General features: G+C 44.4%; 1 protein-coding gene across 2 annotated transcripts in view; it reads left to right on the top strand.

The window, feature by feature from the left end:
* trim67 (tripartite motif containing 67) overlaps positions 1–20,331 on the top strand; it is a 75,326-nt gene extending 54,995 nt beyond the window's left edge. For both annotated transcript variants that reach the window (XM_085996753.1, XM_085996752.1), the window contains exon 10: positions 7,100–20,331. In XM_085996753.1, the coding sequence (XP_085852879.1) occupies positions 7,100–7,192 (93 nt within the window). In that variant the 3' untranslated portion in view covers positions 7,193–20,331. The remainder of the gene's footprint in view (positions 1–7,099) is intronic.
* The last annotated feature ends 5,544 nt before the right edge of the window (positions 20,332–25,875 follow it).

The following is a 25,875-nucleotide window of genomic DNA, read 5'->3' as shown; positions in this document are numbered from 1 at the left end:
CGCCGCCATTTTATCCGCCGCACTCAACCGCCACTTCGTCTCCGGACTTGACCACCGTCTCGTCGGACGACCATACCGACTCACTAAGCCATACACTGGCCTCCATTACGCTGGATCAAGCCCTCCCTCATCATCTATCCAGCTCCATGATGGATATCACGGTAAACAGCCGCGCCACCACTTGCCTAATCGACAGCGGGAGCACAGAGAGTTTTATTCACCCAGACACAGTACGTAGCCACTCCCTCACGGTCCTGCCGACGCGCCATCGGATTTCTATGGCGTCCAAGTCCCATTCAATGGACGTCGGCGGCTACTGTGTGGTGACCCTTTCGGTTGGGGGCACAGAATATAAAAATTTTAAACTTCTAGTCCTGCCCCGTCTCTGCGCTGCCGTGCTGCTAGGGTTGGATTTTCAGTGCCACCTTAAAAGTGTCACATTAGCATACGGTGGACCCCTCCCCCCACTCACAGTCTGCAACCAACACCTTTTAAATCGCCCGCCGCAAACCACCTGCAGCCTTTCCACACTAAAAGTCCCCCCCCCCTCCCTTGTTCGCTAACCTCACCCACGACTGTAAACCCATCACTACCAAGAGCAGGCGGTACAGCGCCGGGGACAGAGCTTTCATTAGCTCTGAGGTGGAGCGGCTCTTGAAGGAGGGCATTATCGAAGGGAGCACTAGCCCCTGGCGAGCCCAGGTTGTAGTCATTAAAACCACTGATAAACGCCGCCTGGTCATTGACTACAGCCAAACCATAAACCGGTACACTCAGCTGGACGCATACCCCCTTCCTCGCATATCTGATATGGTCAACCAGATTGCGCAATACAAAGTATTCTCCACCATTGACCTTAAGTCAGCATACCACCAGCTCCCCATCCGCCATGAGGACCGCCAGTATACTGCCTTCAAGGCGAACGGCCGCCTCTACCACTTCCTTAGGGTTCCCTTCGGCGTCACCAATGGGGTTTCGGTCTTCCAAAGGGAGATAGACCGGATGGTTGACGAGAACGCGCTGCAGGCCACCTTTCCCTATCTGGATAACGTCACCATCTGTGGCCACGACCAGCAGGACCATGACGTTAATCTAGAAAAATTCCCCCGTACGGCCCAACGGCTGAACCTAACGTACAATAAAGAGAAATGTATGTTTCGCACCAAACGCCTCGCCATTCTCGGCTGCGTGGTGGAGAACGGAGTCATCGGGCCCGACCCCGACAGAATGCGCCCCCTAATGGAGCTACCCCTCCCCCACTGCCAAAAAGCACTGAAGAGATGCCTGGGGTTTTTCTCCTCCTATGCCCAGTGGGTGCCCCACTATGCAGACAAAGCTAGACCCCTCATCAAATCCTCCTCCTTCCCCCTGACACCAGAGGCGTGTGCAGCCTTCACTCTTATCAAGAGCGATATCGCGAAGGCCACAATGCACGCAGTGGATGAGTAGATCCCCTTCCAAGTGGAGAGCGATGCATCCGACTTCGCCCTAGCTGCGACCCTTAACCAGGTGGGCAGACCCGTGGCCTTTTTCTCAAGGACCCTCCAGGGCCCCGAGACCCGACACTCCTCTGTCGAAAAGGAGGCCCAGGCTATTGTGGAAGCGGTGTGTCACTGGAGGCATTATCTGGCCGGAAAACGGTTTACCCTGCTCACTGACCAGCGTTCAGTAGCTTTTATGTTTAATAATAAGCAGAGGGGCAAAATCAAGAACGACAAGATCTTGAGGTGGAGAATCGAACTCTCCACCTACAATTATGATGTACCGGCCCGGGAAACTAAATGAGCCCCCAGACGTCCTATCACGTGGTACATGCGCCAACGCGCAGGTTGATTGACTGCAGACCCTCCACAATGACCTCTGCCACCCGGGGGTCACCAGGCTCTTCCATTTCATCAAATCCCGTAACCTGCCCTACTCCATCGAGGAGGTCAGGACCATGACCAGGAACTGCCAAATCTGTGCCGAGTGCAAACCGCACTTTTATAGGCCGGACAGAGCAAGCCTGATCAAGGCCACTCGCCCCTTCGAGTGCCTGAGCGTCGATTTTAAAGGGCCCCTCCCCTCCTCTGACCGCAATGTGTACTTCCTCAACATAATTGATGAGTACTCCCGTTTCCCGTTTGCCATCCCTTGCCCAGACATGACCAGTACCACGGTCATCAAATGTCTGAATGACCTCTTCGCCTTGTTCGGGTTCCCTAGCTATATACATAGCGACAGGGGCTCATCTTTCATGAGCGACAAACTTCGGCAGTACCTGCTAGCGAGAGGTATTGCTACGAGCAGAACCACCAGCTACAACCCCCGGGGGAACGGCCAGGTGGAAAGAGAGAACGCGACGGTTTGGAAGGCCGTCCTCTTAGCCTTAAAATCTAAGGGCCTTCCGACCTCTCGCTGGCAGGAGGTCCTCCCTGCGGCGCTCCACTCCATCCGGTCACTGCTTTGTACTGCCACTAATGCCACCCCCCATGAGCAAATGTTCATTTTCCCCAGGAAGTCCACATCGGGAACCTCGCTACCGGCATGGCTGACTTCTCCTGGGCCCGTCCTACTGCGGAGGCACGTAAGGACCCATAAAACGGACCCCCTGGTCGAGAGGGTGCACCTCCTACACGCCAACCCCCAGTATGCCTGGGTGACATACCCAGACGGGCGGGAGGACACGGTCTCCATACGAGATCTCGCACCCTCGGGTACCCCTGAACTACCACCATTATCCCCCACCACCCCTCCCAATCCAACCCCTGTAGACGACATGCCGGAGCCCCAGGACCCTTCGTTGACCACCCAGACACCAGATCCGACGTTGGATGCTGCAACACCGCCGCCGCCACCACGACGATCAGGACGTCAGACAAGGCCTCCTGATAGACTTAACTACACGAACTTGTAGTACCCTTCACCCCGCCGGACTTAATTTTAAACAAGGGGTGAATGTGGTAAACCACTGTTATTGTATATTGTTACCTCTGGGTGGCGCTGTGTACCAAGGCATGCCTCAGCTGACTCCGCCCACATGACCAGGTATAAAGGTGGGGTTTCGCCGACTCACTTCCTTCTTGGAACCAGCCACCCACGAGAGGCATGCTCTGTTCTCTAGTTAATAAAAGCCTTTTCATCACCTTCCTGATTCATCGTCTTTTATGGAGTAATTGATAAGCGTATCAATGATAAGGTCGTAAAATGCAAGGAAACAGGGAGGATAGCACCTGCTAAATAATGAGCCACGAAGCCATAAAATGCCCTTGAAGAAACTTGACAAGAAACTTGATAAGAGGAAAGGGCTCGGCAGCCATGTAGAAAGAGACAGTGAGAGATGTTTTCCTGCATCACACTTGGGATAAAGAGTATAGGTGATTGACATTAAATAAATCACAGCCCACTGAAATAACTATAAATATAGTGGGCTGAGAGCAGAAGTCAGACTGCGAGGGGCGAAGGCTTCTTCGAGGTGGTAATCTATGCTGGCTCAGGCCTAACACCTTGACTAAGTTTAGCCTCTGAGGTGGATCAATGCTGGCTTATGCCTAACACCTCCAATAGCCAGGGGGACGAATCAACAGAGGTGATTGCTGTTGCTGACTGCAGAGACTTGCTGACCCAAGACCTCCACACTGCCTCATCAGACATCCAACCAACCATCCGTCCAGTCGTGGCATTCCACTTCGGGAGTCGTAGATCGCTTTCTACTGTCACGGGTTGTATGTCTATTATACTCAGCTTAAACCATATGTAATATCTGATTATGCTTTAAAACTGTAGCTCTTTAATAAAAGCCTTACAACTTCTAAAGCCCTGTTGGGTAATCTGTGTGAGCCTGTGATCCGGATCTTACAGTAGGAGCGTCCCTATACACGTTGGCCCTGAAATCCTGTGGGGGTTCTCTTGGTCTCCTGATGTAATTCTGGTAGAAGGCTAGCGACCCAGCATAACAGAATTATACCAAATCTCTGCTCTTTTTTTGGGGGTGGGTGGGGGAGAAGTGGTTGGCAGGTCTCCAACTGGAGTTCCAGAGGGACATCGGGAGAAGCCCAGCGGAATTTTAGGCCCACTCCAACTCGTGTCCGACTAATGAGTTTTATAAAGTTTGGCCATCAGCAAAGAGCATTTTAAGTTTTTGACATGGAAATCTTGGATTTTTGTCTGGCAATTTTGAAAAATAATTGAAATTCTGCTGGTGGAAAGTAGTGCACAGATTGATACGGTGTACAGTTATTTCAGTCACCAGATAAAGGAAGGAGTGCTTGGCTCATTGTCGCTGGGTCAAAATCCTGGAACTCCCTAACAGCACTGTGGGAGTACCTTCACCACACAGACTGCAGCGGTTCAAGAAGACGGCTCACCACCACCTTATCGAGGGCAATTCGGGATGGGCAATAAATGCTGGCCTTGCCAGCGACGCCCACATCCCAGGAACGAATATAAAAAAAACTGTTGAGAGCAGACTAAAAGTTTCACTTCATTCTAGTTTAGCAAATCCATACTTAAATACGTAAAGGAAATGTGGGTAAACACTTTTTATTTAAAACATTTCCACATTTTATAGAAGGATAATACTGCACTGGGCAGAAATTTGATTTCTTTGTCAGTTTTCTTATTGGCTTGGAGACCCTCATACCCAGGCCATTCCATTGACTGGAGTGTTCCAGACACTCAGGGCTCTGGGTAACTCTGCCATTGGCTGGGAAATATGCACTCTCACCTGATAACATAGTAGCACAGGCTCTTTGTTCCAGTCCTACTCGGGTCCCCTCCCTCACCTCTTTTTCCGGTACATTGATGACTGTATCGGTGCCGTTTCTTGCTCTCGCCCTGAACTAGACAATTTAATTCACTTTACCTCCAATTTCCACCCTTCCCTCACCTTCACTTGGTCCATCTCCAACTCTTCCCTTTCCTTCCTCAACTTCTCCGTCTCCATCTCTGGGGATAGGTTATTGACCAACATTCACTACAAGCTCACTGACTCCCACAGCTACCTGGACTACACTTCCTCCCACCCCGCCTCCTGTAAGGACTCTATTCCATTCTCCCAGTTTCTCTGTCTCCGCCACATCTGCTCCGATGATGCCACCTTCCACACCAGTGCTTCCGACATGTCTTCCTTTTTCCTCAACCGAGGATTCCCCTCTACCGTGGTTGACACGGCCCTCGACCGTGTCCGTTCTATCGCCCGCATTTCTGCCCTCACCCCTGCCCCTCCCTCCCGGAACCACAATAGGGTTCCCCTTGTCCTCACCTTTCACCCCACCAGCCGCCACATTCAATGGATCATCCTCCACCATTTCCGCCACCTCCAATGTGATTCCACCACCAAATGCATCTTCCCCTTCCCTCCCCTTTCAGCATTCTGTAGGGACCACTCCCTCCGAGACACCCTAGTCCACCCCTCTATCAGCCCGTCCCCTTTGCCCGGCAGCTTCCCGTGTAAGCGCAGGAGATGCAACACCTGCCCTTATACCTCCCCCCTTCCCACTGTCCAGGGCCCCAAACACCCCTTCCAGGTGAAACAGTGATTTACTTGTACTTCTTGCAATCTAGTATAGTGTATTCGCTGCTCACGATGTGGTCTCCTCTACATTAGGGAGACCAAATGCAGATTGGGTGACTGCTTTGCGGAACACCTTCGTTCAGTCCGTAAGGGTGACCCTGAGCTTCCGGTCGCCTGTCATTTCAATTCACCGCTCCATTCCCACTCAGACCTCACCGCCCTTGCATTGTTCCACAGAAGCTCAGCGTAAGCTCGAGGAACAGCACCTCATGTTCCGATTAGGCACTTTACAGCCTTCCGGACTTAATATCGAGTTCAACAATTTCAGATCATAACCTCAGCCCCTATTATATTTTTATATATTTTTTATCCACACTTTTGGTTTGTGCCTTTTCCTTTTTTTTTTCTCTCTCCCACACGGCAGCTGTCTTTCATTCTGCCAGCGCATTTCACACTCCATCTAGAGCCATCCTTTGTTTCTTTACCTGTCCTATTACCATCTCGTCTCGCCTTGAATATCTCTTAATGTCTCCTCACCCCCCCCCCCCCAGACCTTCCCTTTTTGTTCTTTCATCCCCTCCCCCATTTCCCAGCCCCAAACTTGCTTCTTAATCTGTTTCATTTCCTGCTTTTTTTCTCAGTCCTGACGAAGGGTCTTCGACCTGAAGCGTTGACCCTGTCTCTCTCCACAGATGTTGTCTGGCCTGCTGAGTTGTTAGCACATGCTCTTGCTGTACTCCAGTCAGTCTGAAGAGACAGCCCCTGTTTCCTATGGGCCCACTTGGACACATGAGGGAGACCCACCTCGAGGGTATCCATGCTGGCAATAAAGTTAATGGTTTTTCTTTTAAAGTCAATCACTGTTTTCCCCAGGTTAATATTTTTCTTCTATAAAGTTATGGAGTACTTTGAATAAAAGGTACTCTCCATGGGCTTTCCTCCCCTTTTAAAAGATAATTTAAATAATGTTTGCAGTATGTTAAGTAGTTGATTGGACAGCTCGGATCTATTGAAGGATCTAATCAGCAAGATGATTAAACTGGTGTTAACTGAGTCTCATCTGTCACCAGTCACTGTAAGTGACACTGATCATCTGTTTTGCACTGAAGTGCCAGGTATGTTTTTATGGCATTACTGCTGCTTGCTTTACAATGTCCATAGGTCCAATCCTGCATTGTATTAATCGTTAACAGCAAGTGTGTCCCTAACTGTCCAGGGCAGTTTCAGTAAAGGATTCTTACAATTATGGCTGACACTTTGCTTTTCGAATAAACTGTTTTGTCTATTAAGAGATCCCTTTGTTTGTTCTCTCTCTCTCTCTCTCCAGAATACAATATTTCTGTGCCGTTGCTACAATGTGATTTGTCACCAGATATCGGCAGTAATTACCATATTCTGGTTTATATTTATATATTAAATTTGAAAGCACCTGCACTTTCTTCACATTGACTCAAGTACTGAATAGGGCAGACTGGTTTCACAATTGTAGATCTAACAGTGCATTCCAAAAAAGCTCATAACTGCAGTGCTGCTGCATGTAAACTAAAGAGCATATTATTTGCACTTACTGGCGTCCTGTTTTATCATGTGTTTTTCTTCCAACAGGTGACTCTTCATACAGGATTGGAAGTTCCAAATCATATCAAACAAGTAAAATCCTCGTTATCCTATAGCCCCAACAGCAAGTCTAAGTACTGACATTTCAACCAACCAGCAAAATGGCAGTCTATCCGGGTATAAAATGTTTGTTCCAAAACTCCCAATGCCAAATACAGAAAATCGATCCGAAAAGCCTACAGTTCCTGTAGTTGCCATTAAACCTCCGTTACGCCACACTAGTGAGACATGACACTTGAACATCTTTTAGTAATCTAGCATTCAGATCTGTTTCACTACTAACAATTTTTAGTAACACGTTTACTAACCGGTTGTTAGAAAAGATGAAGGAGTCATAGCCAAACAGGAGCTCTACTTTCATAGTAAACAGACTTTAGTTTAAACTTTAAGTAGTAATTGAGCAGCAATCTTGAACCGTTAACTTTAAAAAATGTACCTCAGATTATGGGACCACAATATTTAATTTCTGGTGTGCAGCATAATAAGAATTTGGATAAATTTTTCTTCTCCCAAAGGGCATTAGCTTCCTTTTAGCCAGCAAGAGACATGATTTGAATGCCGAGCTTTCCCCATCCCTCAAGTTGAACCTCCTGCTTCCATACAACCTTCTTTCCGGGGCTTCGCTGACAATTGACACATGTCAACCAAATGAATCAAGTGTGTTTAGGTGATGGACCGACCTGGGACATTTGAATTTAACCTGGTTAGGAACAGAGAGAGTCCCTGTACTTTGGGGCATCCTACCGCTCTGTAAAATTGCAATGCCCTGGCATGTTGCCGGTGATTAACTAGCTTGCTGTAGCAGCCAGTGCATCTGTGACTTGCTGAATGCATCTGTGCACGACTGATTGGCAAATGCTAGTGATGTCCCCAGTGACGGTCCGGAATCGTCTCCTAGCGAATAAATGCAGGGCCGGTGGTGCGTTCACAGCCAGTGAGTGCTAGCCTGCCTTCCCTCTGCTCCTCCCCAATAGAAATCAGGCAGGGAAACCATTTGTGGCCTCTTTACAATGGGGTAGGGGGTAAAGATAAGAGTCCCACAGCAGAAGTTTGTCTAGGAGTGAGAGGGAAAGCTGTTGGTCTAGAAAAAGAGAGGGCGAACTGGCCAAGTCTGCTGTCCTTCCTGGGATCGCATAACTTTATCTCCTAGAGGTTGACCCAAGGAGAGGGGTTGATGCAATTGGGGAGATGCCGGCCAGAGCATCAGTCCTTGACACCAAGGTGGAGTACATGGATACAGAGGTTGACTAGTACATTGTTTGGGGGGGGGTCGTGGGGAAAATAGGGGGAAATTATTTTTTAAAGATATTGGGGGTAAAATTCAATTTTCAGCCTGTGATGCACCCCTCCCGATTTTCCTTTAATGATTAGGAGCTATAAATAATATTGTGTTCTCATTATCTCTTTAAAATGAAGCAGATATTTTTTTTTAAGTTGATTCTGTTTGCAGTACCAGGATTATTGTCTCTGAAGATAAGTAGCTGCACTTCTGCAGTGCAAACTGTGGGATAGTTATTTCAACATTTACCAATACAGAGATGGAGCTGGTTACTAAAGTAACGAGCTGGCTTTATGCTAGCCTGTACTGAGGTCCCTATATTCACTAATCTACATGACCTTAATTCATGTTTCTGATTGCTAAGGTGATATCATCATGTTTGCCTTTGAATTTGCTGATTATAACTATTATCAGTGGTGAAGGACATTGGTGGTGATGCAGCTCAATTGGCAAAATCCCAAACTTGGTGCAGGCTCTCCAGGGGCAGAGAGGAAGCGACATGTGAAAGGGCAAATTGACCTGTGCTGCTCCTGAGCATCTTCTAGTGGCTGACTGCAAAACAGAATTGCCAGACACCGGACAATGAATTCCCTGACCAGTCTTCGACTGAGGGTGGTCTAAAGGACCTGCATAAAATTAGAAATTCATATTGAAACATTTCAGCACCTGAATTAATGCACTTGTTTCCTTTTCAGTTTGATATATTAACATATAAAGTATTTACAGTATAGGAAGGCAGTTTACAGGAAACAATGTACAAGAAAACTCTCTTGCAGATCTGTAAGGATATGAACTAAATACTGAAAGTTAATGTAAATTTAATAGAGCTGTTTCGTGCTAGATATTGCAAGTAGCTGTTTTGCTAATGTATCATTTTGTATGGTTTCAAAGGTAAAGTGGTGTTGGTGGCAGATGCCAGAAGTGTTTAAAACGCTGTGGAAGATTGTTGCTTTGCATGTATAGTTGAACAGAATTTGCCAATGTTTGTGGATGATATTTCCTTCATTATGCACTTTCGTGAGGCTATTTAATTTAGTAATGTGCAAAATTTGCTGGCATGGACTCAATGGGCCGAATGGCGGCCTCCTGTGCCATTATGACTTTATGACTATGACTCTAAGTTTTAGATAGCATTGCGTTAAATTTAAAATTGTAAAATGTTAACATTCACCAGGGTGATAAGACCTTTGTGTAAATAATGATACTGGTGACAACCAGTCAAATCACAGCACTGGCACTGCCAATTCCTATTTTCACACTAGATTTGCATTCTAAAGGCCCGAGGGGTAGAATTTCTGCAGGGGTTCTCCCCCTCCCCTGCCATAACTTCAACAGAAGATCAGCAGAAACCCCGAAGAAAGAGCAGAGACAGCTGCCTAAGCCAAGGTTGAGGCAGGATATCGGGAGAACCCCGCGGAGTATTCTGCTCCTTGGCCAGCTTCCAAGGACCAACCATCCCACCACCCCCCTGCCAGACAGGGTTTGCCTATCCTCCTTTGCCAGGTGATGCAGCTAAAACTTGCAAACATACCACCTTGGGGAAGTCCAAGTCCTCGGGCATGGCAGCTAGTGGGCTGCCCTAACCTTGAATTTTTGTACGTGCTCAGTGGGCTCTACACTTGAAGATACTTTTAACCAAGTGTGGGAAATGGCATACTTTTGAGTGACAGTCTTAATTCTGGTGAAATTGATCCTTTCAGCGTTAATCTTCAGAATTCTGTTGCTATGAGTTGATTAAAGCTAGTTTCTTGGAGATGAGCAAAAAAAATGGAAATGTTCACTGCACTTTATTCTTTGATTTTCTTTTTCTGCCAACAGACTGCAGCTTGTAAATCAATTTATGAATAGCTCTGTGCTAAAAGTTTAAAGTGTATATTCCCCTTATCTAAGCAATTCTGCTTGTATGTTAATGAAGAAGAGGTGTTGAATGAGTGTGTCAGCTTGCACAGTGAGTTACTTTCTCATCTGTGGGTTTGCAGGTTATGAGTTCAAGCCCTGTGCCAAGGGGTTTGAATGCATAACCCAGGCTGATACTCCAGTCTAACACTGTTGGAGGTGCCATACTTTGGAGGAGATGATGAACCCCGAGCAGGGAGATGTCCTGGTCAACAGTCCTCATTCAACCCAATACTGCTAACTGGTCATTTATTCATTTCATTGTTCTTTGTGGGATCTTGCTGCGTGCAAGTTGGCTACTGTTTACCAGCCACTGTAATCCAGTGCTTATGAAGTGTTTTGATTTGTGATAAAATGTTACATAAATGCAAGTCATGCTTGTTTACCAGAAAAAAATTTGATCCCAAAGAGTGCGCCGACCTGTAATTTGCACGGCATTTCAGAATAGAAAGTAGAACGCTATGAATTCACAATATGCCATATAACAATGAAGCTGAGTTTAATACTACTACAAAGCATCACTCATCCCATTTGAATTCAATATTGGTCCTCTGATATTATGGAACTGCTTCCAAAGATGACCTTAAAGCCACTGCACATGTGGAAATCATACACATGTGCAGAGTCTCAATGGATGGTTGACCAAGCAGCCTGTTGACTGGAAGCTCTCGTCAATGACCTAAATCAAGGATAGGCGCAAAAATGTTGCAGCCTTAGATGGGCTGCAGCAATAGGCAGGTATTTTGTGAATAACCTGGATCCTGAGGAAAGGCTGAAGGTAATTGCAACTATGAAACCAGAATTTTAGGAACTGTCACTGATAGGCTGTACAAGACTGTGAAAGTCAACATTCTTTAGGTCCTGTCTGTATCTTGAATAAACCAGGGGTCATTTTATGAGTCTGTGTTCCAAGCATGGAACCTCACCATATGCATGTCGAAAATCTTCGCATGTGCCTTAACACTCTTTTGTCCATTTGGGCAAGGCTGTATGTGAACTCTTAGAATTACCTGAGTGTCCAATCTAAGTCAATTACCATCTTAAAGATCTGTCCTTTGAAGAATTGCTCCGTGATATGAGATCCATGGGAGGGCAAAATCCTCCTGGTTTTGGGGAATTCTCGACTAGAGCCAAAGCTGATATAATGTTTACAGGTGGCTTTGTTTTAGACTGAGAAAAGATTTTGTAGTCTTACAAAGACTTGACAGGAGATCAGATATCAACAGAACGTCATCCTTGTGTTCTTGGTCTGATGGTAACAGTCACCCCTGTTGTTTCACATGCTCAACTGTTCAGAAGACAAGTTGGCAGGGAGGGTAGGTATTTTCTTTCTTTCACTAGAAATAAATATTTCCTCTGGTTCCCCTGATCTCCAGGATACCTTGGAAGATCAGAACAGAAAGAGCAACAGTCATTTTGATAAACCCATATTGGCTCCAGAATTGGCAGTTCACAAACATCCTAGAATTGAATAGTAACCATTTAACCGTACCTCCCTGAAGGAAGGGGATTATTGGGTCAGTTTCTTCGTTTGGACCCAGCCTGGCTGTTGAAGAGGAATATTCTTAGATCAGGGTCTCCCTGCCACCCCCCCCCCCCCAGCTATGGTGGATATCCTCTAGATATTTCACAAGCCTTCCACTGGAGGATATCTGTACAGTGATGCAATTCACAGCAAGTTTGCCTCCTCTTCTGTGGTGTATCTGCTATCTTGGATTACTATTTCACTTGTCTGCACTAGATAGTCACTCAAATTCATTGTCCCTCAAGTTGACCTTGTGGCCCCTACAAACTGGAGTACTCCTTTACTGCCCAATATCTAGTAAATGATAGAATAACTCATTACCTATGCTGTATACTGTGATCTTGTGTGTGGCTACATGCATTTGGACCTAGCAGCCATGGACAATGTACACTTTGCCAGATCCATCCCATCAGTTGCAGTCAGATCACTGCTCTTTTTCTTAATAGTCATTATTTTGTCAGTCTCAAGCAGTGTGTGGACAATGCATTGGAATGAAGAATAACCTTGTACAGTCTTCATCCTTTGAACGGAGGAGCATTCTCAATCCAGTGCTCTGGATTTTCTTATATTATGATGCTGTGTGGACATTGCACTCCTTTATAGTCCATGAGGGGAGCAGTGATGTCCCCAAGTACATGACATTATAGTGTCTTACAGACATTGTACCAGTAATTTCTCTGCCCCCCCACCCCTGTAAAAATGTATTTCCAGCTCCCAGTGGCTTCAGTGGTGTGTGCAGGCCATTCCATTCTTCAAAATTGGGAGGACAAGGTGGAAAGAAAGAAAGACTTGCATTTCTATAGCGTTTTTCATGACCTCTGGACGTCCCAAAGCACTTTGCAACCAATGAAGTACTTTTGAAGTGTAGGAAAGGCAGTAGCCAATTTGCGCACAGCAAGCTTCCACAAACAGCAGTGAGATATGTGACCAGATCATCTGTTATAGGTGTGGGTTGAAGGATAAATGTTGGCCAGGATAAAACTGGAAAAAGGTATACGGGGGTTCCAGTTTTTATAAATAGGGATTATAGAGTACAAAAACAAAAGGAGTAGTGCTAAACCTATACAAATCATTGCTTCGGCCACAGCTGGAATATTGTGTCCAGTTTTGGTGTCTTTAGGAAGGATGTCAAGGCCATGGGAAAGAGCTTCATTAAGATCATACCAGGGATGAGAGGGTTTGGGTAGGAGAAGTGATAGAGAAATTTTGGCTTTTTTTCATTAGAACAAAGAAAGTTCAGACGAGATCCAAGAGGAGTTTAAAATTATGAAAGGTTATGATAAAGTAAATAGGAAAAACTATTTCTGCTGGTCAGTGAGTAGGTAACTAGAAGGCAAAAAATTAAGATAATCAGTGAAACAGCAAAGGGAGCGGTTAGGAGAAATTTCTTTATGCAGAAGGTTGTTAGAACAAGGAATGCCCTACCAGAAACAGTGGTGGAAGCAGAATTCATAACCGCTTTTAAAAGGGAAGCAGATAAATATTTAAAAAGGGCAGGGGAATATGACTACGTGGAGAGCTCTTCAGAGAGTTGGCACAGGCGCGAAGGGACGAATGGCCTCCTGTGCTGTACTCTCTGATTCTACGATTCCATGATTTGAAGAATGAATAATTCGCTGTAAGGTCGATAATCTTTCATTTTACACCTTTTTATACCACGCCTGGGGAATGTATGTATTGAACTTCAGTGGATAGTGAGCATATAAAGTCCATAGAGAGATTGATGTGAAATGCATCGGGTAAACACCATGGTAATTCAAACCAATTGGTTATGTTTATCCCTCTTTTTTGAAAGTTTTTTTTTCCCCCCTCATCTCTGTTTTAAAAAAAAGTTTGTGATGTAATTAAACTGTGATTTTTCAAACTGGTTGCAGCAAGGTATTGGTTACATGAGAAGTGTTGGGATGGGTTAGCAATCCAAAGCATTCGATAGCAGTTCCTCGCAAGAAACCCTTCCCACTTGCACAAATTAAATCTCTGACAGACAATGCAGATTAATGCTGAAATCACAAGGTGGTATGTTTTTAAATCTCATTCTTCATACAGTGAGTTCATAATCTGTAAACATACTAAACGCAATTTCCTGAAAGCAGGGCTGCTGAACTCTATAATGATGAGTATGTAAACTTAGACCTCATAAGAGCATAAGTTATAGGAGCAGGAGTCGGCCATTCGGACCCTCGAGCCTGTTCCGCCATTCATCTGATCTGATCTTGGCCTCAGCTCCACTTTCCTGCCTGTTCCCCATAACCCTCGACTCCCCTGTAACTCAAATATCTGTCTTATCTCCGCCTTGAATATATTCACTGACTCGGCCTCCACAGCTCTCTGGGGTAGAAAATTCCAAAGATTCATGACCCTCTGAGAGAAGAAATTCTTCCTCATATCCGTCTTAAATGGGCGACCCCTTATTCTGAAACTATGCCCCCTAGTTCTAGATTCCCCCACGAGGGGAAACATCCTCTCGGCATCTACCTTGTCAAGCCCCCTCAGAATCTTATGTTTCCTCATTCATCTAAACTTCAATGAGTTTCCTCATAAGACAACCCCTTCATCTCAGGAATCAAACTAGTGAACCTTCTCTGAACTGCCTCCAATGCAAGTATATCCCTCCTTAAATAAGGAGACCAAAACTGTACGCAGTACTCTAGGTGTGATCACACCAGCGCCCTATACAGTTGTAGCAAGACTTCCCTACTTTTATATTCCTTTCCATTGCAATAAAGGCCAACATTCCATTTGCCTTCCTAATGCTAACTTTTTGTGTTTAATATACGAGGACACCCAGTTCCTTCTGTACCGCAGCATTCTGTAGTCTCTCTCCTACCAAAGTGGATAACCTCACATTTTCCCAAATTTTTGCCCACTCACTTAACCTATCTATATCCCTTTGCAGACTCTGCCCTCCTCACAACTTGTTTTCCCACCTATCTTTGTATTGTCAGCAAATTTGGCTACAGTGCACTCGGTCCCTTCATGCAAGTCATTAATATAGATTGGAAATAGTTGAGGCCCCAGCACTGATCCCTGTGGCACCCCACTAGTTACAGTTTGCCAACCTGAAAATGACCCATTTATCCCGACTCTGTTTTCTGTTGGTTAGCCAATCCTCTATCCATGCTAATATATTACCCCAAAACTGTGAGCTCTTACCTTGTGCAGTAACCTTTTATGTGGCACCTTATTGAATGCCTTCTGAAAATCCAAATACACTACATCTACTGGTTCCCCTTGATTCACCCTGCTCGTTACATCCTCAAAGAATTCTAATAAATTTGTCAATCACGATTTCCCTTTCATAAAACCATGTTGACTCTGATTGTATTGTGATTTTCTAGATGTCCTGCTACTACTCCCTTAATAATGGATTCTAACATTTTCCCAATGACAGATGTTAGGTTAACTGGCCTATAGTTTCCTGCTTTCTGTCTCCCTCCTTTCTTGAATAGGGGCATTGTCCCAGCGGATTGGAAAACCGCAAATATCTTTCCAGAATCTAGGGAATTTTGGTAGATTACAACCAATGCATCCGCTATCTCTGCAGCCACTTCTTTTAAGACCCTAGGATGCAGGCCATCAGGTCCAGGGGACTTGTCAGCCTTTAGTCCCATTAGTTTGCCTATTTGTTTTGTTCAATCTATATGAAAATTAAAATCGTCCACAATTATTGCAGTACCTTTCTTACAAGCTCCATTATTTCTTGATTTATACTATGTGCTACAGTGTAGCTACTGTTAGGGGCCTATAGACTACTCCCACCAGTGACTTCTTTCCCTTACTATTTCTTATCTACACCCAAACTGATTCTACATATATAGGATATATGGCACAGAAACAAGCCATTCAGCCCAACCAGTCCATGCCGGCGTTTATGCGCCACACGAGCCTCTTCCAGTCTTTCCTCATCTAAATCTATCAACATAACCCTCTATTCCCTTTTCCTTCATATGCTTGTCTAGCCTCCACTTAAATGCATCTATACTATTCACTTCAACCACTCCCTGTGGTAGCGAGTTCCACATTCTCACCACTCTTTGGGTAAAGAAGTTTCTTCTGAATTCCCTATTGGATTTCTTGGTGACTGTCTTATATTGATGACCTCTAGTTATGCTCTTCCCCACAAGTGGAAACATTCTCTCTGTATCCACTCTTATCAAAATTTTTCATAATTTTACTCTATTAGGTCACCCCTTAGCCTTCTCTTTCCAAGAGAAAAGAGACCCAGCCTGTTCATCCTTTCCTGATATGTATACCCTTGCATTTCTGGTATCATCCTTGTAAATCTCTGCACCCTCTCCGGTGCCTCGATATCCTTTTTATAATATGGCGACCAGAACTGTATGCAGTACTCTAAGTGTGCTCTAACCAAGGTTCAATACAGATTTAGCATAACTTCCCTACTTTTCAATTCCAGCCCTCTAGAAATAAACCCTAGTGTTTGGTTTTCCTTTTTTTATGGCCTTGCTAACCTGTGTCGCAACTTTTAGTGATTTGTGTATTTGTACTCCTAGATCCCTTTGTTCCTCTACCCCACCTAGACTCGCACCCTCCAAGTGATAAGTGACCTCCCTATTCTTCCTACCAAAATGTAATACCTCATTTATCTGTGTTGAACTTCATTTCCCAATTATATGCCCATTCTACAAGTTTATTAATGTCCTCCTGTAACTTATTGCAGTCCTCCTCAGTATAGAAACATAGAAGATAGGAGCAGGAGAGTAGGCCATTCGCCCCCTCGAGCCTGCTCTGCCATTTAATGAGATCATGGCTGATCATCCAAATTCAATACCCTGTCCCTGCTTTCTCCCCATATCCCTTGATCCCTTTAGCCTTAAGAAATATATCTAACTCCTTGAATATATTTAATGAATTGGCCTCAACTGCCTTCTGTGGTAGAGAATTCCACAGGTTCACCACTCTCTGGGTGAAGAAATTCCTCATCTCTGTCCTAAATGGCTTACCCCTTATCTTTAGACTGTGACCCTTGGTTCTGGACTCCCCCGCCATCGGGAACATCCTTCCTGCATCTAGTCTGTTAGTCCTGTTAGAATTTTATAAGTTTCAATGAGATCCCCTCTCATTCTTCTAAACTCCAGCGAGTATAAGCCCAATCGACCCAATCTCTCCTCATACGTCATTCCTGCCATCCCAGGTATCAGTCTGGTGAATCTTCGCTCCACTCCCTCCATGGCAAGAACATCCTTCCTCAGATAAGGCGACCAAAACTGAACACAATACTCAAGGTGTGGTCTCACCAAGGCCCTGTACAACTGCAGCAAGACATCCTTGCTCCTGTACTCGAATCCTCTCGCTACGAAGGCCAACATACCATTTGCCTTCTTAACCGCCTGCTGCACCTGCATGCTTACCTTCAACGACTGGTGCACAAGGACACCCAGGTCTCGTTGCACTTCCCTTCTCCCAATCTATTGCCATTCAGATAATAATCTGCCTTCCTGTTTTTGCCACCAAAGTGGATAACCTCGCATTTATCCACATTATACTGCCTCTGCCATGCATCTGCCCAATCACCCAACCTGTCCAAATCATACTGGAGTTTCTCGGCATCCTCCTCACAGCACACACGCCCACCCAGCTTTTGAGTCATCTGCAAACTTGGAGATATTACATCTAATCGCTCATCTAGATCATTAATATATATTGTGAATAGCTGGGGTCCTGGCACCGATCCCTGCGGTACCCCACTAGTCACTGCCTGCCACTCAGAAAAAGACCTGTTTATTCCAAATCTTTGCTTCCTGTCTGCCAACCAGTTCTCTATCCAAGTCAGTACCTTACCCCCAATCCCATGTGCTTTAACTTTACACGCTAATCACTTATGCGGAACCTTATCGAAAGCCTTCTGAAAGTCCAAATACACCACATCCACTGGTTTTCCCTTATCTATTTTACCAGTTACATCCTCAAAAAATTCCAGTAGATTCTGAGCCAGGATCATTTCTCACTACTGTACTGATCGCATCATTTATTAACAGAGCTATACCACCTCCTTTTCCTTTCTGCCTTTCCTTCCAAAATGTCAAATACCCCTGAATATTTAGTTCCCAGCCTTGGTCACTTTGCAACCACGTCTCTGTAATGGCTATCAGATCATACCCATTTATTTCTATTTGTGCCGTCAATTCATCTATCTTGTTACGAATGCTTAAACAGGTAAAATTGTCAAGTTTTTAATATCACAGGTTATTTTGTAACAAAGTCTCTTTTGAATGTACTATAAATTATTACGAGGGGACTATTTTATGCATTTACAAACTATTTGTAATCAGTATTAACTGTTCAAAAAAAAAAGGCGCACTATGCAGCAGGACAGACAGCACTAACAGGTATAGTGGGCGTTGTTTACCAGCTGAACCACTGCCAGCCTCTATAATAGTGACAAGTACACACTCTTCTGAACGTGTTTACTACATAGTAGTGTTTGCTGAGGGGGATTTGTTAAACTCAAATTATGAAGATTGAAATACAAACCGTTTTATTATAACATATATATATATATACTACAATCTGTTACAATGAAGCAGCATTAAACAAATAGATCTGGAATCTTCATGCAATTCTTCATTTCTTACGTTTTTTTTTAAGTTACAGTGTTAGCTATTGTTGTGGCTTCTTTGCAGTCACCCAGTTCTGGGTATGGCTCAAATATGCCTGGAGGATGATAATTTGACAATCTTATTCCAATGCATCGTCACTGGAGTAAAGGTTCAGTAATTGTCTTAACTGTTTGACTTAGAACTTCCATCACTTGTGTTATGTTCCCTTTTCCTTTTCTTGTAATGTGTACCTTAACCGTTTGATTTTAGACATTTACAGCTGACCGGTTATTGGTATTTGTTTAAAACTTCATAAATTTTAGTGAGGAACAAATTAATTTATTTAGTCTAATATTTTAACTGATTGTAAATATTACAAAAATGTTGTCGAATACATGTGCTTATTATTAATGTGTGTTTGTTTATACGTTATCATTTTTAAGCAACTTTTTAGGTTTGCTGGTAGCCTCATCATTGGAATAGGAAGGTATCCATTCAGTGGCAGGCTTAATAATACTAGGTTTCAGATACAATGAAAATTCTGGCACTTTTTTCCCTTGTCATGCTGATTGACCTTGAGTGTAAGAAAACCTGTCTCGGCTACAACTGTTAAAGCTACGTGACTCACAATTTGTTTTACGTTTAGCAGTGTTGATTAAAGAGCTCCTCAATATTGCTCCATTCTGGAAAATTAAATTGGATTCAGATGAAGTCCCCAATCAGAATTTCCCCCAGTGATTTATCTGCTGGATGCTGAACTCACACAGGCACTTTGCTGAAACTCTGACCATATGCTACCTGTAAGGTGGGTTCCTAATGAAATAACTTGGGTAGAATGTAATGACAAATGATCCTCTTTGACAGCTAAATGCAGTGACCTAGAGGACTCTGTCTTAAAAAGTGAGTAGCTTGGTGCCTATTAAAAGTACTGGGTATTGGCTTGTGTCCTTAACTTGAATATTTGGTGTTTGGTGTCAGTAATCATGTGCCCTGTACAGTGTGGCTAATTCCTGCCATTTACTTTTCAGAATAACATACTTGTTGATTTGATTATACTCATTTCAGCCTAAAGTCTAACTTTACACTTTGCTCTCGAATTGGGAGCTGATTAAGCACAGTACCTGTGTGAGGGCTCATCTACCAATACTGAACCCACGCTTCTCTCAATCAACCTGACTATCTGGATGTGCTATTTTCACTTCTTGCTTTCATTGAGTTGGTCAGTAAGTTAAATTAAATGCATTCACATTCAACTTACTTTTCACCATTTCTGAAGTAGAATGTGTTGGCTATTTTTTTTTTCAATCGTTAACTATTTAAAAAAAAAGTAATACTGCAAAAAATAACTGGTTTTGTGCAGCTTTAAATTTCAACTCAGTGTCTTAGGAGCTGGGAGGTTGGAGCAAAAGCCCCTTGCACAAATAATGTTCGAGACAGTTAGGAAGTTCATGGATTACCCCCTCCCCATGAGTAGATGGAAATTTCTAAAACTGTGAGAGCACAATATTTGTTTTTTCTTTAAAAAAAAAAAGATGCAATTCTGTACTGTGCGGTTTGTACTTCAGCATCATTGACTTGGGTATGGTCCAGGTCGCACTGTAGCTACAAATCGATGAGCTCTCTCCACTTAGTGTTCCATCTATTGTATTAAAACCTCTTTAAATGTGAATCCAGTCATCAGGAACTTCAGCGGCTGGTCCATTGATTCGTTTTTCTTGTGACTAGCGGGTATTTCCTCAGAACTCAAAAACTTTTTTATGTATGCTGGATTGTTTGGTATTTTTTGGTGTTTTATACTTGATATTCTGTTACTCTGTCTACTCAGTGCTCTCAAACCAGGTATTGCATAAACGCAGTGAATGTCCTGTATACTTATAGCGTGTTCATAGTGATGTGCCAAAAATGGTGTGTGTTGGTGTAGTCGGTATAAATGTTAATGAATAAATCTGGTTGTTACAATTTACATTGGCTCCTGAGTTTCATCATTATATAAATTAATCTGAGATTTTACATTAAACTTGCTTTCAGATTTACAAATAAGGACATTTCTAATGAAGTAAGTGATATTGTCAATGATAAGGAAATGACAGACATGTTGAATGATTACTTTGCATCAGTATTTACAGCAGAGAAAGAGGATAGCATGCCGGAAATCCCAAGGAAACCAATATTGAATCAGGGACAGGAACTCAACAAAATTAGCGTAAGCAAAATAACAGTAATGAAGAAAATAATGGCACTAAAGAGTGACAAATCCCCAGGACCAGATGGTTTCCATCCCAGGATTTTAAAGGAAGCAGGTGAGCACGTTGAAGGTGCCCTATGTTGTGTCTGTACCTTTCTACCTAGATACAATTAGAACTCAGAACTCAGATTCAAACATGAGGCTTTATTCAAAAGAAGGTTCTGGAGAGAACCGAACAAAGAGAGCTAAAGCTTAACCAAGAGAACAACCCCAACCATTTATCTGCTGTGACAGCGCCACCACTGGTGGGAGGAGAACACACAATACATAACATATTCCTCCCCTCTTAAATGAAAGGTCCACATTATTCCTCAACAGGTAAGTTACTTTCAATGCACTCAACTAACCAAGGGTAGAGGTAGACTGCCTCAAACCCTGACTTTACCCTGGGGTTTATTCTGCCCCAGTCTTGTGGGTAAGTCACTAAGCCTACAGATCCAAGCATCTTGGAGGCCGCTGCTCTCTGACAGGATACCGGCGGTCATCGCTGGCTTCCACAGCAGTAGGCATTGACACAGGCCTAGATAGAGAAGGTGCCTGTGTCAGTCGAAAGTCAGGAGTTTGCACAGGTGGAACAGTCTCTTTGACTTCCTGTGTTGGAGAAGAGCACTGTGGCAAAGGATGCTGGTTTGCGGTATCATCTGGAAACAGTTCAGGCCAACCAGCCGTTGGAGCCTCTGTGGCTGTCTCTGCTCCTAGCAACAGTTGATCTGTGTGTCTTCTCCAGACGACGTCCTCAGCAGTCTCAACTGTGTAAGACACAGGGCCCGTCTGCGCGATCACTGTAGCAGGAACCCATTTCGGTCCAGTGTTGTAATTTCAAGCTAGGACGTGCTCTCCAGGATGAAACCGTCTCTCCTTGGCTCTTTTCTCTCTCCTTTCAACTTGAGCTTGTTGTTGACGATGGACAACCTGCTTTGCCCTTGGAGGTTTGAGTAAGTCAAAACTTGTCCACAACTGCCTCTTCATGAGCGAAGCGGGTGAAGTTTTGGTTGTGGCATGCGGCTCATTCCTGTGGGACAACAGGAAGCTGTTCAGACATTGGTGGATTGAGCCCTGACCTTGCGATGCCTTCAAGGCGTGCTTCAAAGTTTGCACGAACCTTTCTGCCAGGCCGTTAGTAGAGGGATGATAGGGCACAGACCTGATGTGTTGGACACCATTCACATGCAGGAAGGTTGCAAACTCCTGTGATACAAATTGTGGACCGTTGTCACTTACGAGTTGTTCCGGTGAGCCATAATGGCTGAACATCTCACTCAGTTTCTCAATTGTTTTCTCTGCCGTGGTAGACCTCATCACAGCGACCTCCGGCCACTTGCTACGAGCGTCCACAACCACCATAAACATCATCTCTTCGGAAGGACCGGCGAAGTCCACATGTACTCGCTGCCACACTTCTTCAGGCCAATCCCAGGGGTGTAGGGTTGCCAGCTGTGGAACATTCCGGACCCTTTGACATGGGGAACATGTTTTGGCTTTCTCCTCAATATTTCCATCGAGACCTGGCCACCAGAAGCAGCTTCTTGCCATTTCCTTCATCCGAACCATCCCACTGTGGCCTGTATGAAGTTGTTGCAGTATAGGTTCCCTCAGAGGTGGCGGAATGATGACACGGCGTCCCCAAAGAAGACAACCTGCCTGGACGGAGAGCTCATTTCTTTTTGAAACGTAAGGTTTCAAACTAGGAGAATCTCCTATAGCTCTCCCTCGAATGACATTGTCCATTACCTCAGACAGGACTGGATCGTTGCGGGTGTACCTTCGCACCTGAACTGCAGTGACAGGTGCTCCCTCCACTTGTCTAAAGTAGAAGATGTCTATCTGACGAGGCTCTGGGGGAGTAACAGACAAGGGCAGCCTCGAGAGACCGTCTGCATTGCCGTGCAAGTCTGACTTCCGATATTTGATGTCGTATGTGTGTCCTGACAACAGTAAAGCCCATCTTTGCATCCTGCTTGCAGCAAGAGACGGAATTCCAGTGTGGGGCCTGAAGATTGAAGTCAATGGACGGTGGTCCGTCAGGAGTGCGAACCTTCTCCCAAACAGGTACTGATGAAATTTTCGAATTCCAAAAACGATTCCCAAGGCCTCGCGCTCAATCTGCGCATAGTTACTCTCGGCCTTGTTCAAGGTGCGTGATGCGAAGGCGATAGGTTTCTCTTCCCCAGAAGGCATGATGTGGGATATGACTGCTCCCACACCATATGGTGATGCATCACATGCTAGCTGCACGGGTAGCTTTGGGTCGAAGTGTGTCAGGACCTCCGACTTCAGCAATGCTTTCTTTGCTTGGGCGAAAGCTTCGTTGCACAGTTCAGTCCATTTCCATGACATAACCTTGACATAACAACTGGTGTAACGGCTTCAGCAATGTTGCTAAGTCTGGAATAAACTTCCCATAGTAGTTAAGTAGCCCCAGAAATGAATGTAACTGGCTCACATTCTGGGGTGCTGGGGCCTCCACGATCGCCTTGACCTTTGACGGCACCTTAGGCTGTGTCCTCATTCTGCCACCTCTTGATTCCGTTTGTGAAATCTAAATCTCTCAGCAATAACCAGAGGTTTTGGTGAAAAATGTGTTCCAAGAATTTCCACTAGTTGTTTATATGTTTTAGTTCCTGGCTTATCTGGCTGTACCAGGCTGCGAAGTAAATTGAATGTCTTTGCCCCCATTATACTCAAAAAGGTAGGCACGACCTTTTCGTTTGCCACCGCATTCGCCAAAACAAAATAGTCAAAACGTTCCGTATAAGCGCTCCATTGCTCCACATTTTCATCAAAATCACCGATGTTTCCTAATATAGTAGCCATCTCACGTTTCAAATTTTAATTTCTGTTTACTCACTGCACCCGTAATGTTAATGTGATGCTGCAATCTCTGTTCCGAGTGTTTTGTAGTCGAAAACAAGAAAGTTCCCACAACACAGATTCATCCGATCCTCGTCGCCACTTTGTTGTGTCTGTACCTTTCTACCTAGACACAATTAGAACTCAGAACGCAGAGATTCAAACATGAGGCTTTATTCAAAAGAAGGTTCTGGAGAGAACCGAACAAAGAGCTAAAGCTTAACCAAGAGAACAACCCCAACCATTTATCTGCTGTGACAGTGCCACCGCTGGTGGGAGGAGAACACCCAATACATAACACCCTAACTATAATCTTCCAAGTTCTCTCAATTCAGGAACCATTCCTTTAGATTGGAAAATTATGCATGTCACTCCACTATTTAAAAATAGTGAGGGGGAAACCAGGGAATTATAGACCAGTTAGCCTAACATCTGTTGTTATTACTAGAGTCTATCATTAAGAATAGAGTGACTGAACATTTTGAAAATTTTCAGCTGATTAAGAGAGCCAGCATTGATTTGTAAAGAAAAGAAAGACTTGCATTTATACAGCGCCTTTCATGACCACCGGATGTCTCAAAGCACTTTACAGCCAATGAAGTACTTTTGAAGTGTAGTCGCTGTTGTAATGTGGGAAATGCGGCAGCCAATTTGCACACAGCAAGGTCCCACAAACAGCAATGTGATAATGACCAGATAATGTTTTTGTTATGTTGGTTGAGGGATAAATATTGGCCAGGACACCAGGAATAACTCCCCTACTCTTCGAAATAGTGTGTGGGATATTTTACGTCCACCTGAGAGCAGACAGGGCCTCGGTTTAATGTCTCATTTGATTGACGGCACCTCCAACGGTGCAGCACTGTCATAGGGTAGGTTATGCCTGACAATTTTTTGAAGACATGACTAAAGTAGTGGACAGGGGAATGCCTATCAATGTTATTTATGTGGACTTCATAAGACTGTTGACTAGGGTTGAAGCCCATGGAATTGAAGGCACATTATTCACCTGGTTATGAGTTTGGCTGAGCGGCAGGAAACAGGCAGTATGGATAATGGGTAGGTACTCTAATTGGCAGGATGTGACTAATGGTGTCCTGCAGGGATCTGTGTTGGGGCCTTAACTATTCACAGTATTTATTAACTACTTAGATGATGGCACAGAAAGCCACATATCCAAATTTGCTGATGACACAAAGATAGGCAGCATTGTAGGCAGTGTAGATGAAAGCATAAAATTACAAAGATATTGATAGATTAAATGAATGGGCAAAACTGTGGCAAATGTGAGGTCAGCCACTTTGGACCTAAAACGGCTAGAACACAGTACTTTTTAAATGGTGAAAAGCTGGAAAGAGTGACGGGCCAAAGAGACTTGAGGGTTTAGGCACATAGATCATAAAAATGTCATGAACAGGCACAGAAAATAATCAAAAAGGCTAATGGAATGCTGGCTTTTGTATCTAGAGGACTAGAATACAAGGGGGTAGAAGTTAAGCTGCAGCTATACAAAGCCCTGGTTAGGCCACACCTGGAGCACTGTGAGCACTTCTGGGCACCACACTGTAGGAAAGATATATTGGCCTTGGAGGGAGTGTAGCGTAGGTTTACCAGAATGATACCCGGACTCCAAGGGTTAAATTATGAGGAGAGATTACACAAACTAGGGTTGTATTCCCTGGAATTTAGAAGATTAAGGGGTGATTTGATCGCGGTTTTAATCTGTCCTCTTTGCAGTGAATCAATGGCTTTGGCTGGCCAAGGCGTTTTGTTCCGGCGTTGCTTCTGGGACTTGCTGGGGGCTGGGCTGTTTGGAAAGGCCGGGGGCGGGATAGTCTAAAGATTAGAGGAACCTTTCAGGAGTGAAATTAGGAAACACACGGTGGTAGAAGTTTGGAACTCTCTTCCCCAAACGGCAATTGCTGCTAGATCATTTGTTAAATCTGAGATTGATAGATTTTTGTTAACCAATGGTATTAAGGGATATGAGGCAAAGGTGGGTATATGGAGTTAGGTTGCAGATGAGCCATGATTTCATTGAATGGCATAACAGGCTCAGGGCTAAATGGTCTACTCATGTTCCTGTCAGGAAGAGGGAACATGGGAAAACACAGAACCAGAAAGGCCCTCTGTCCAAAACAAACTAATAATTCTCAATTGCCCTCCCAATATCTATTTAGTTGTTTACTGCCTCCTTGAGCAGTGTGTTCCATACATTCCCCAACCTCTGAAAAGCAGTTAAATCTAAACTGCCTGTGTACCTTCCTTCTAAACTAGATTAAGCAATCCCAGGCTCTTTAACATCTCAGAAGCCTTAGGTTTGGTTACTCTTTTTTGCACTTCAATGTCTGGATATCCTTGTAGTAGTGACTAGAATTGTACCAGTGCCTTGTACAGTGTCATTATCGCTTG

The sequence above is a fragment of the Somniosus microcephalus genome, chromosome 9, assembly GCF_052327205.1.
Source record: "Somniosus microcephalus isolate GS21.2 chromosome 9, FLI_Smic_1.0, whole genome shotgun sequence".
In the NCBI taxonomy this organism is placed as follows: domain Eukaryota; kingdom Metazoa; phylum Chordata; class Chondrichthyes; order Squaliformes; family Somniosidae; genus Somniosus; species Somniosus microcephalus.
This window is presented reverse-complemented; position numbering and strand designations above follow the sequence as displayed.